Source organism: Oncorhynchus mykiss, chromosome 3 (genome assembly GCF_013265735.2).
Source record: "Oncorhynchus mykiss isolate Arlee chromosome 3, USDA_OmykA_1.1, whole genome shotgun sequence".
In the NCBI taxonomy this organism is placed as follows: Eukaryota; Metazoa; Chordata; class Actinopteri; order Salmoniformes; family Salmonidae; genus Oncorhynchus; species Oncorhynchus mykiss.
In genome coordinates, this window is record NC_048567.1 from 67,273,930 (window position 1) to 67,287,003 (window position 13,074).

At 41.6% G+C, this 13,074-nt stretch overlaps 1 protein-coding gene across 1 annotated transcript; it reads right to left on the reverse strand.

Moving 5' to 3' along the window:
- Positions 1–1,799: 1,799 nt before the first annotated feature.
- On the reverse strand, positions 1,800–13,031 carry LOC110520443 (sodium/myo-inositol cotransporter). Its single transcript, XM_021597764.2, has 2 exons — positions 12,788–13,031; positions 1,800–4,205 (listed from the first exon to the last, which is right to left on the reverse strand). The coding sequence occupies exon 2, from the start codon at positions 3,951–3,953 to the stop codon at positions 1,800–1,802; it is 2,154 nt and encodes a 717-aa protein (XP_021453439.2). The 5' UTR covers positions 3,954–4,205; positions 12,788–13,031.
- Between the last annotated feature and the right edge of the window lie 43 nt (positions 13,032–13,074).

Genomic DNA, 13,074 nt, shown 5'->3' on the forward strand with positions numbered 1-13,074 from the left:
AGAACCTGTAACTTTCTCCAAATTGTGTTACTTTACAGCCTTAATCTAAAATGTATTAAATTAAAATGGTAAAAATCCTCAATCTACACACAATACCCCATAACAAAGTAAAATATAAAAAACAGAAATACCTTAAGTATTCAGACCTTTTGCTATAAGACTCGAAATTGAGCTCAGGTGCATCCTGTTTCCATTGATCATCCTTGAGATGTTTCTACAACGTGATTGGAGTCCACCAATGGTAAATTCAAGTAATTGGACATGATTTGGAAAGGCAGACACATCTATAAAAAAGGACCCACAGTTGACAGTGTAAGTCAAAGCAAAAAACATGCCATGAGGTGGAAGGAATTGCTAATAGAGCTCAGAGACAGGATGGTACAGATGGATCGGGGGAGATAGGCCTTGGTCTGGGAGGTGAAAAAGAACCCGATGGCCACTCTCACAGAGCTCCAGAGTTCCTCTGTGGAGATGGGGGAACCTTCCAGAAGGACAACCATCTCTGCAGCACTCCACCAATCAGGTCTTTATGGTAGAGTGGCCAGACGGATGCCACTCCTCAGTAAAAAGGCACATGACAGCCCGCTTGGAGTTTGCCAAAAAGCACCTAAAGGACTCAGACCATGAGAAAGAAGATTCTCTGGTCTGATGAAACCAAGATTGAACTCTTTGGCCTGAATGCCAAGTGTCACATCTGGAGGAAACCTGGCACTATCCCTACGGTGAAGCATGGTGGTGGCAGCATCATGCTGTGGGGATGTTTTTCAGCGGCAGGAACAGGGAGACTAGTCAGGATCAAGGGAAAGATGAACGGAGAAAAGTACAGACAGAGATCGATGAAAACCTGCTCCAGAAGACCTCAGACTGGGTCAAAGATTCACCTTCCAACAGAACAACGGCCCTACGCACACAGCCAAGACAACGCAGGAGTGGCTTCGGAAAAGTCTCTGAATGTCCTTGAGTGGCCCAGCCAGAGCCCGGACTTGAACATCTCTGGAGAGACCTGAAAATAGCTGTAAATCAACGCTCCCCATCCAACCTGACAGAGCTTGAGAGGATCTGCAGAGAAGAATGGGGAAAAACTTCCCAAATACAAAGTGTGCCAAACTCGTAGCATCATACCCAAGAAAACTCAAGGCTGTAATCGCTGCCTAAGGTGATTCAACAAAGTACTGAGTAAAGGGTCTGAATACTTACGCAAATGTGATATTTCATTTTTTTATTCATTTGTTTAGAATTTTTTTCTTCAAAAACCTGTTTCCTTCGTCATTATGGGGTATCGTGTGTAGATTGAGGAAAAAAATAATGTATGAATAATTTAGAATAAGGCTGTTACCTAACAAATGTGGAAAAAGTCAAGAAGTCTGAATACTTTCCGTAGGCACTGTATTATATATTATAACAAAAAGGCCTTGAGCAGGTTTCTTAAAATTGGCCTACAAATAAATAAAAAATAAAAAAAAATCACAAAAGGGTTTTGGAATAACACAGAAGCAGATTAATAATCTCTAATATAAACAAGGAATTCATACTTCATCTTATTCACATATGCTGATAAGCATATCTAGTAATCATACAGTAGCATAGAAGTATATGGAGAATCTGAAGAGCACTATTAGGAGACCACAAAGTGCTTTGGACTTTGATTATTTTAATGTAACAAGAGGGAGAAGCTTCAATCATTTCAAAGGAATGACTTCAAAAAGCTCAGTGAATCATTTTTCAGATTCACATCAAATCTCAGAAAATTGTAACTGTGCCTTTGAAACAATCCCCAACAACCCCTAATTTGGTCCAGTCTATAGAGAGAAGTAGACAAACAGGAATATTCCCAACGAGCAGACCAGAAACAGCCCACTGTTGAGCAGCAGTTTGGTTCTGGGTGGCTCATACAGCATCTCTATGATGGCTCTCTCATTCTCTTCTGTCCTTTTGGGATGGGCATTGTATGCTGCTTCTTTAAACCCACAGAACCACTCCAACAGATGCATGCCCCTCCCACCCTCCCCACAACAACCTTCCTCTGCATGCATGAGCCCTGCGTGACTATTATCAAACTGGTTGGTGGGCGTTGCTGGAGTCGTTCCTGGGGTTGTCTCTGAGCTGGGGGTCGCGGGTTCATGGTCATTAGGCGGCGTTAGCAACGTGACGTCCTCCCCCTCTAGACACCTAGCTCTACAAATGTCTGGGGGCAGATCCTTATAGAGGTCTCCATTCCCATTCAACTGCACAGGGCTCTTATCTGTCAGCTTGTACATCTCCTCACGGTCTTTGGGGGGAAGCTTTCCAATGTTACGCAGGCCCCATAATGTGGTGGTGCGAATCTGCTCCTCATCCGGAGGAGGGGTGCAGAGACTGACGACCACAGCCACCAGTCCAGATACCCAGAACAGCCCAGCAGCCACATACATGTAGTGGACATGTGTGATGAAGAAAGGCCTGTCGTCTGGCTGGTCACAGGGAGGCTCGCGATAAATAAACGCCAGAATCAGCCGGGTGGTGCCCAGCACGAATCCGGTCATACCGCCCCAGAATGCACCTCTTTCATTGCAACGCTTCCAGAACACGCCCAGCATGAAGAGGGCGGCGATGGGCGGGGTGAGGTATCCAGCTACTTCCTGTATGTAGAGATACATCTGGCCACCCTGCATCTCGATGATGACAGGGATCCAGGCGATACTGATGACCACCATGAACACCACGAACAGCCGGCCCACCAACAGTAGCTCTTTTTGGGATGCACTACGCCTTGCGCTCTGGTAGATGTCCAGGGTGAAGATGGTGCTAGCACTGTTAAAGATGGAGTCCAGATCACTCATGAGAGCTGCAATCATCACAGCCATCATCAGCCCTCGCAATCCCATGGGCATCACTGACATGACAAGCCGCGGATACGCGATATTGGAGCAACCCGCCTTAGAGCCGCAAACAGCCAGGCAGTGCTCTGGCCCGATGCAGGCAATCTCATCCGCAAACAGGATCCGGGAGATCATCCCAGGGATGACGATAATGAACATGGGCAGGACCTTCAGGAAGCCAGCCATCAGCGTGGAGCCCTTGGCATGGGCAATGTTCTTAGCAGCCAGCACCCTCTGGACGATGACCTGGTCGGCACACCAGTACCAGATGGAGGCTGGGGTTTGGCCCAGAAGAAAGCCAGGCCAGGGGATATCCTCATCCAGCGGACCCCGGAGGAGCCGCAGGGAATCTGGCTTGGGCTCAATGCGGCAGGAAGCCGAGTAGGTGAAGTTCCCACTGGCCAGGATAGCTGTTACATTTGGGACAGCTAGCATGTACTTGGTCCGAACCCCTTCAAGACCGCCGACCTTGATCAGGCTGATGATGGTCAGGCTGAGCGCTCCACCGATCATCAGCACGGCCTGGAGGGTGTCCGTGTACATGACTGCGACCAGGCCACCAGTGACTGTAAGCACTGCGGTCATACTGATGAGCAGGATGATGGACAGATAGAGGTTCCAGCCCAACGACTCCTGGATGAAAAGCGCCCCGGCGTATAAGTCCACAGAGATCTTGGTGAAGATATAGAGCAGCACAGAAAGGGCAGCAAAGTACACCTTTAGCCTATTGCCTCCGTAGCGTTTGGAGAGGTACTCCGGCATTGTGTACACCCCAGAGTGGATATACACAGGTATGAACACCCAGCCCAGCAGCTGCAGCAGGAGAAGAGCGTTAAACTCCCATGCTCCCACAGCAAAGCCACTGGCTGCTCCCGACCCCGCCAGGCCTATGAAGTGTTCACTGCCAATGTTACTGACAAACAGCGACGCTCCGATCACCACCCATGTCATGGAGCGTCCCGCCAGGAAGTATCCACTCACTGTGCTGCGGTTGGCCTTCCACATGGCGAAGAACCCGATGCCCAGCACCAGGATGAAGTACAGAGCCACCACAGCTATGTCCGCTGCCTCCATGACACCTGTACCCATACTCATTGCAAGTGCTAAACAGAACTACTCGTTCAAAAGTGAAGAAAAACTGAAAAGTCAAGGTTTAAAGTAACAGAAGGGCAATAAAAACACTATCCTTTGGTTTGCTGTCTACATGGACGCTGTAGTATCCACCATCTGGTCAAATTCACTAGGGGTGTGTGTGTTCGGAGGAGAATCTACCAGCACTGAGGACGCTCCAGTTTTAAAGGAGGATGCTGCAGGCCTCCAGTCTAGTATAGCCTAGAATTTACATTCCTGCAAGACAGCAAGGACAAAACACTTGATTAGAGCCCTTGTTCGACAGGAAGTGAGAAAGGTGACACATTTATGCAAGACCTCTGAGGCAAAATATCTGAGAAAACAAAAATTAATCAGATTTTACTGGTCACATACACATGGTTAGCAGATGTTATTGTGAGTGTAGCGAAATGCTTGTGCTTCTAGCTTCCACAACATATACCTAATACACACAAATCTAAGTAAAGGAATGGAATAAGAATATATAAATATATGGAGGAGCAATGACAGAGTATAAATACAGTATATACACATATGAGATGAGTAATGCAAGATATGTAAACATTATTAGTGACTAGTGTTGCATTTATAAAGTGGCCAATGATTTCAAGTCTGTATGTAGGCAGCAGCCTCTGTGCTAGTGATGGCTGTTTAACAGTATGATAGAGATAGAAGCTGTTTTTCACTCTCTCGGTCCCAGCTTTGATGCACCTGTACTGACCGCGCCTTCTGGATGGTAGCGGGGTGGCTTGGGTGGTTGTTGTCCTTGATCTTTTTGACCTTTCTGTGACATCGTGTGCTGTAGGTGTCCTGGAGGGCAGGTAGTTTGACCCCAGTGATGCGTTGTGCAGACTGCACCACCCTCTGGAGAGCCCTGCGGTTGAAGGCGGTGCAGTTGCCGTATCAGTCGGTGATACAGCATGACAAGATGCTCTTAATTGTGCATCTGTAAAAGTTTGTGAGGGTTTTAAGTGACAAGCCAAATTTCTTCGGCCTCCTGAACATTTCCACCTTCTCCACTGCTGTCCCGTCAATGTGGATATGGGGGTGCTCCCACGATCATCTCCTTTGTTTTGTTGAAGTTATTTTTCTGACACCACACTCCGAGAGCCCTCACCACCTCCCTGTAGGCTGTCTCGTTGTTGGTAATAAAGCCTACTACTGTTGAGTCATCTGCAAACTTGATGATTAAGCTGGAGGCATGCATGGCCATGTAGTCATGGGTGAACAGGGAGTACAGGAGAGGGCTGAGCACGCACCCTTGTGGTGAAGTTAGGAAACATCTCCACTTTGCTGATCCTCAACACTGGGGCACCACCTGTGGGTGGCCTGTCAGGAAATCCAGGATCAAACTGCACAGGGTGGGGTTGAGACCCAGGGCATCAAGCTTAATGATGAGCTTGGAGGGTATTATGATGTTGAATGCTGAGTTGTAGTCAATGAACAGCATTCTTACATAGGTGTTCCTCTTGTCCAGATGAGATAGGGCAGTGTGCAGGCAATTGCATTGTCTGTGGACCTATTGGGGCGGTAAGCGAATTGAAGTGGGTCTAGGTGAAGTGACCGGTAAGGTGGAGGTGATATGATCCTTGACTAGTCTATCAAAGCACTTCATGATGACAGAAGTGAGTGCTACAGGGCGATAGTCATTTAGTTCAGTTACCTTTGCATTGTTGGGTACAGGAAAAATGGTGGCCATCTTGAAGTATGTGGGGACAGCAGACTGGGATAGGGATAGATTGAATATGTCCGTAAACACACCAGCCAGCTGGTCTGTGCATGCTCTGAGGATGCGGCTAGGGATGCCATCAAGGCCGACAGCCTTGCGAGGGTTGCCACGTTTAAAAGTCTTACTCATATTGGCCACAGAGAAGGAGAGCCCACAGTCCTTGGTAGCGGGCGGCGTCATTGACACTCTTATCCTCAAAGCGGGCAAAGAAGGTGTTTAGTTTGTCTGGAAGCAAGATGTCAGTGTCTGTGACGTGGTTGGTTTTCCTTTTGTATTCCGGGATTGTCTGTAGACCACATACGTCTCGTGTCTGAGCCATTGAATTGCCATTTGACTTCGTCTCTAAACTCACATTTTGCTTGCCTTGTGGAGGGAATAACTAGACTGTCGTTATTTGGCCATATTCCCAGTCGCCTTTCCATGGTTAAATGCAGTGGCTCGCGCTTTCAGTTTTACGCAAATGTCGCCCTCTTTCCACGGTTTCTGGTTAGGGTAGGTTTAAATAGTCACAGTGGGTACAATATCTCATATACACTTCCTCATAAACTCACTCATCAAATCAGCGTATACGCCGATATTATTCTCTGAGGTTACCCAGAACAAAGGAGGGCGGGGGAGAGCTTGAACAGGCAAACTAACGATGTCGTGTAAGGAACTAAAAAGTCTAGCAGCTCAGTTCATGTGAAAAGAGAACAAAAATGCCTTCGTAGCCTATATTGTTTAACAGGATAGTTCACCCAAATTACATATTGGTTTCCTTACCCTGTAAGCAGTCTAAGGACAAGATATGACAGCATTCCATGCTTTGGTTTAATTTTCCTGGCTGTGTTTCCATATGTTAACATTTGTAGAACAAACCCCATTCAAGTCATAAGCATTTTTTGCATCATGTTCAAGACGAGAGGTCGACCGATTAATTAGGGCCGATTTCAAGTTTCCATAACAATCGGAAATCGGTATTTTTGGACACTGATTTGGCCAATTTAAAAAAAAAAATGTACACCTTCATTTAACTAGGCAAGTCAGTAAAGAACACATTCTTATTGTCAATGACAGCGGGCTAACTGCCTCAGGGGTAGAACAACAGATTTTTTTCCCTTGTCAGTTCAGGGATTCAATCATGCAACCAGTTAACTAATCCAACGCTCTAAACACGAGGAGACTTATTTTTTTACCAGGCAAGTCAGTTAAGAACAAATTCTTATTTTCAATGACAGCCTATCATCTTGAACATCTTGCCTGTTCAGGGGTAGAACGACAGATGGGGGGTTTGAACTTGCAACCTTCCGGTTACTAGTCCAATGCTCTAACCACTAGGCTACCCTGCCGCCCTGCCTATTACGTGAATGCAGTAAGCCAAGGTAAGTTGCTAGCTAGCATTAAACGTATCTTTTAAAAAACAAGCAATCATAATCACTAGTTAACTACACATGGTTGATGATATTACTAGTTTATCTAGCGTGTCCTCCGTTGCATATAATCGATGCGGTGTGTATTGTTGCTCCAATGTGTACCTAACCATAAACATCAATGCCTTTCTTAAAAATCTATATATTTTTAAACCTGCATATTTAGCTAAAATAAATCCAGGTTAGCAGGCAATATTAACCAGGTGAAATTGTGTCACTTCTCTTGCGTTCATTGCACGCAGAGTCAGTGTATATGCAACAGTTTGGGCCGCCCAATTTGCCAGACTTTTACGTAAATATGACATTACATTGAAGGTTGTGCAATGTAACAGGAATATTTAGACTTATGGATGCCACCTGTTAGATAAAATACGGAACGGTTCCGTATTTCACTGAAAGAATAAACATCTTGTTTTCGAGATGATTGTTTCCGGATTTGACCATATTAATGACCTAAGACTTGTATTTCTGTGTGTTATTATGTTATAACTAAGTCTATGATTTGATAGAGCAGTCTGACTGAGCGATGGTAGGCACCAGCAGGCTCGTAAGCATTCATTCAAACAGCACTTTTGTGCGTTTGCCAGCAGCTGTTTATGACTTCAAGCCTATCAACTCCTGAGATTAGGCTGGTGTAACCAATGTGAAATGGCTAGCTAGTTAGCGGGGTGCGCGCTAATAGCGTTTCAAACGTCACTCGCTCTGAGACTTGGAGTAGTTGTTCCCCTTGCTCTGCAAGGGCCACGGTTTTTGTGGAGCGATGGGTAACGCTGCTTCGAGGGTGGCTGTTGTCGTTGTGTTGCTGGTTCGAGCGAGGAGAGGGACGGAAGCTATACTGTTACACTGGCAATACTAAAGTCCCTATAAGAACATCCAATAGTCAAAGGTTAATGAAATACAAATGGTATAGAGAGAAATGGTCCTATAATTCCTATAATAACTACAACCTAAAACTTCTTACCTGGGAAAATTGAAGACTCATGTTAAAAGGAACCACCAGCTTTCATATGTTCTCACGTTCTGAGCAAGGAACTTAAACATTAGCTTTCTTACATGGCACATATTGCATTTTTACTTTCTTCTCCAACACTTTGTTTTTGCATTATTTAAACCAAATTGAACATGTTAAATTGATTTTATTAATGTATTATATGAAGTTATAATAAGTGGTCATTCAGTATTGTTGTAATTGTCATTATTACAAATAAAAATCGTCTTCTGATTAATCGGTATCGGCTTTTTTTGGTCATCCAATAACCGGTAATCGACGTTGAAAAATCATAAAATCGGTCGACCTCTATTCAAGACCCTAAAATAATCTGTAACTGTGTATTCTTTTCATGAAAATATGTATAAATCCAATTGTAACTAGATTGAATGTGAACATTTGTGAAACATGTCCATGTTCCAATTATTTCTGATGAGTTTAAATCCATATGTGAAGATAAGTTTTCTATACTAGAGATTAGTGGTCTTTCTGTGGAATTTTATTTTCACTTTTGGGATCATTTAGAGGGACCAGTATTCAACATGTTCCAAGAATGCCTAGCTATGGGTGAGATAAATGATTACTACCACGAAATACGGAGTTATTTCCTTAACACCAAAACCTGATAAAGATCCCCTTTTCATATATAATTTGAGACCTATTACATTATTAAATATAAATTCATAACTTTAGCATATGTTAATAGACTTAAAATGGGCCAAAACCACCTTAACTAAAACCCAAACTGGTTTCATGAAAAGTCTGTAACATTAGGTTAGTTTCAGACTTGATTACGCTGATTCAATTGACTCAGAGGCTATTATTTTATTCCTCGACTTTTGTAATAACTTGATACAACAGAACACAAATTCCTAAAACATTCGTTGTAAACTTTAGGTTTTGGGCCTAGCTTTTTCTCTGTTATCAATATGTTTTATAAAGATATTAATATTTCTTATTTCTTATATAATTAATTGTAACATTTAAAATATATAATATTCACCATAGTGCACCCCAGGGTTACCCGATTTCAGCGCTCTTATTCCTTTTAGTCGCATTTTAAACAAACCTGAATTAAAAGGTATTTCAGGTTTCAGATACAGCGCTATTTCTAAAAGTTGCTATTAAACTTATTATCAAATCATTCTCTTCAGCTTCCGGTCTGGAACATAATTTAAATATTATCCACATGTAACTCAAATTACCAATCTATTGAGAATATTCCAGTGAAAGACACTGATATCCACATGTAACTCAAATTACCAATCTATTGAGAATATTCCAGTGAAAGACACTGATATCCACATGTAACTCAAATTACCAATCTATTGAGAATATTCCAGTGAAAGACACTGATATCCACATGTAACTCAAATTACCAATCTATTGAGAATATTCCAGTGAAAGACACTGATATCCACATGTAACTCAAATTACCAATCTATTGAGAATATTCCAGTGAAAGACACTGATATCCACATGTAACTCAAATTACCAATCTATTGAGAATATTCCAGTGAAAGACACTGATATCCACATGTAACTCAAATTACCAATCTATTGAGAATATTCCAGTGAAAGACACTGATATCCACATGTAACTCAAATTACCAATCTATTGAGAATATTCCAGTGAAAGACACTGATATCCACATGTAACTCAAATTACCAATCTATTGAGAATATTCCAGTGAAAGACACTGATATCCACATGTAACTCAAATTACCAATCTATTGAGAATATTCCAGTGAAAGACACTGATATCCACATGTAACTCAAATTACCAATCTATTGAGAATATTCCAGTGAAAGACACTGATATCCACATGTAACTCAAATTACCAATCTATTGAGAATATTCCAGTGAAAGACACTGATATCCACATGTAACTCAAATTACCAATCTATTGACAATATTCCAGTGAAAGACACTGATATCCACATGTAACTCAAATTACCAATCTATTGAGAATATTCCAGTGAAAGACACTGATATCCACATGTAACTCAAATTACCAATCTATTGAGAATATTCCAGTGAAAGACACTGAAATATTTAGGGGAGCACATGGCGAAAAACCATATTGTCCGTCAACATCTCAATTTCAGTCAAGAGATGAAAGACAAAAAAAAACATCTTTAATAACTGGCTCCAGCGTGACGTCTATTGGAAGGGTTTTATTGTCAGAAGAGGGTCTGTCACGTTGTCTTCTCTGCTCTATCCCTATTTGTAGCTGATCAAACCAGCCTGAAATCAACAAACCTTTCCTAGACATTATAGAGAAAAATGTAAGAAATCAATAAAATCAAACAAAAAGAGCTGATGGTGGGCTTGAAGCACTAGATTGAATTGATATCAACAATATCTTTAAAGTAAACTGGATTTAAAAAAGATCCATGCTTAGCTCTGAATCTATAGGGATACTTAATTCCATCAAATTTTTATAAAAATGGTTTGTCTTCAATTTGTGGAAGTGCAACTACTCTCCAGCAAAATTACCCATCAAACTGTCCAAATTTCATGAACAAGCCCTTTTTAGCTTGAAAGTATGTTATATCCACAACTTACCCCCACACAAAACACTTCTGTGGAACAACAAAGATATTGTTGTTAAAAAAACAAGTATTTGTTCTTCCCGAAGTGGTTTGAAATAAATATTATATGTGTGCTTGATTTATTTGAAAAAGGAAATACTCTTATGGAAAGTTATTGGAAACATATATACATTATAAAGAATGGAATTCTATATGCAAAGAAATACCTTTGGGATTTACTCAATGAAATATCATTTGTATTTTGGAGAACATGTCACGATTGATGCACAACTTGTTAGAAGGTTCCCCCTGCTGGACAACAAATGTAATAATACATTCTTAAGATAACTTTTTAACTCCAAGAACAAGATCTCTCCTCGAGGGAAATTCTTCTGAAATGCATATATTACCGAAATTTAATGGAAGAAGGTTTGGTTTCTCCCTCACAAATTTTGTAGATAAAATAAAGTAAAAGAAATTCACTTTAAAATCAATCTTGCACAAAACATACCCTTGCAATAACTTGTCTAAATGCATGGCTTTAGAGGACATATGCCTTTTCTGTGATAAAGGGGAAACTATTATACACATGTTTTATGAGTGTGACTCTGAAGTTGTTTTGGAGCAAGTAATTACATTTTTTATTTCATTAATAAGACATTTACAATGAAATACGTAATATGATATTTTTAAAATAAAAACAAGTTAGTTAGTTGTTAATTTCTTCATTATCTGGTAAATTTTACATACACAAAAAAAAAAATGTGTAATGTGCAATACATTTTAACTTTGTATTAATTTTATTCTAACAACTCTATCATAGGTTTATACAATTGTAACCCCAGACCTTTTTTTCTTTAGAGAAAACATACAAACAGTGATGTTCTTTTTTTTTGTTATTGTAATTTGAAATGTAATAAACACATTTTCAATCATGACTGATGGATTATGATTACATCATCCCCCGACCATTGCAGCAGAAGTCATTATCCCGAGTCAAGTTTGCAAATGATTCACTAGACAATATGATATTTTAGATGGCTATTTCTCTGGTCAGTTTTAGCATCACCAACATCTCAACATCACTTAGTATCAACCAACCTCAAACATGACCGGCCTCAATATCTTACTCTAACAGAACTGTAAGAGAAATGTCATGATCCAACAACATGCTCCCAGACAATCACTCTTCTTGTCCACCGGCACACAGCGGTCATTCTTCCCGCCTGTAGTTTACATATTTAGTGATTTCAGCCCTCATCACGTGCTGGCATAAACCCAACCGTCCGCCCTATCCCTGCCCCTTGCACTAAAATAACTCTTTGTTTGTCTCTTCAGCTCCGTGTTCATTGGACTACATGTCGCCAGCAGACCCTTCTAAAACAACAAAAACAGTTGTTCAATGGAACAGAAACGTTTGCATATGACCTGGCCAAAGTTATGCTATACTACAAATCAATTGAGGGTAGAGAAGAGGGTTCCAATGCCTTCACTGTCTTAGAAACACTCGAAAGCTTTAATACTTTATTACTTGTTATGAGCATGTATGAGCATTTAGAACGTCTTATGTTATTTAAAAATACGCTATAACGCATGTGATGTAGTAATATCAATATATTGTAAGACTTGTATTACTATCATTACATGGTGGTGTGCATAGATAGGCTACCCATACAGCTGTCAGCCACAAGGTGACATTTTCTAGACAAGATGCCCCCTGATGATAAAAAGGGACTCGGGAGCTGACCGTTTAAGATACTGTATCAACATGAAACTATACCGGAGATATGGGATCAGGGCATTGTTGTCAAAGCACCATGAAGACATGTGGCACGCACCACAACCAATGATACAGCGGCAAAGGAATATTCTAGAAAGAAAGCACACGCATTGTCCCCATTGCCAAGGAGGGTGTGTAGCCTCGTAGTATTGAGCAAAATGTGTGGTTGAATTCGTCAAAAAGAATAGTATTTGACCCTGACCTAGTAGCCTACATTAATTCCATGCATTCTGGGTTCAATAAAATAGTGAATCAAGTGCTCGACCTGCTTTTTCTTTTCTCCTTCGCTTGTCTATTCTCTACTTTTTTAGCACCCATTACCGCATTCTCCAGGCTACAATTGAAAACGGGCTGTCATCACAAAAATGCACACTCACCATTCCCATTACGCTATATTGTAGCTACTGACTACATCAATCCACAAGTTGAGGATTTGACTGTGAGCCTGCTTCTCTAGCGACAGTAGATATGTGTATCTTCCCGGCGTCAGTCCTTCCGATGTAGCGATAATTCGTATTTTGTCCTCCCGTATGCTCTGTTCTCGAGCAGTTAAGTGTAATAGCACACAGGTGACTGAATAGGACAAGGTAGGCTAGGCTTTATAAGCATCGACTCCGCTTCTTCTCCCTATGCCACGCCCTACACGTGTGACGTTTCGGATGGC

Bases quoted from the DNA above. Each gene is read 5' to 3' on its own strand.
- LOC110520443 (XM_021597764.2), bottom strand. From the start codon at position 3,953: ATGAGTATGGGTACAGGTGTCATGGAGGCAGCGGACATAGCTGTGGTG.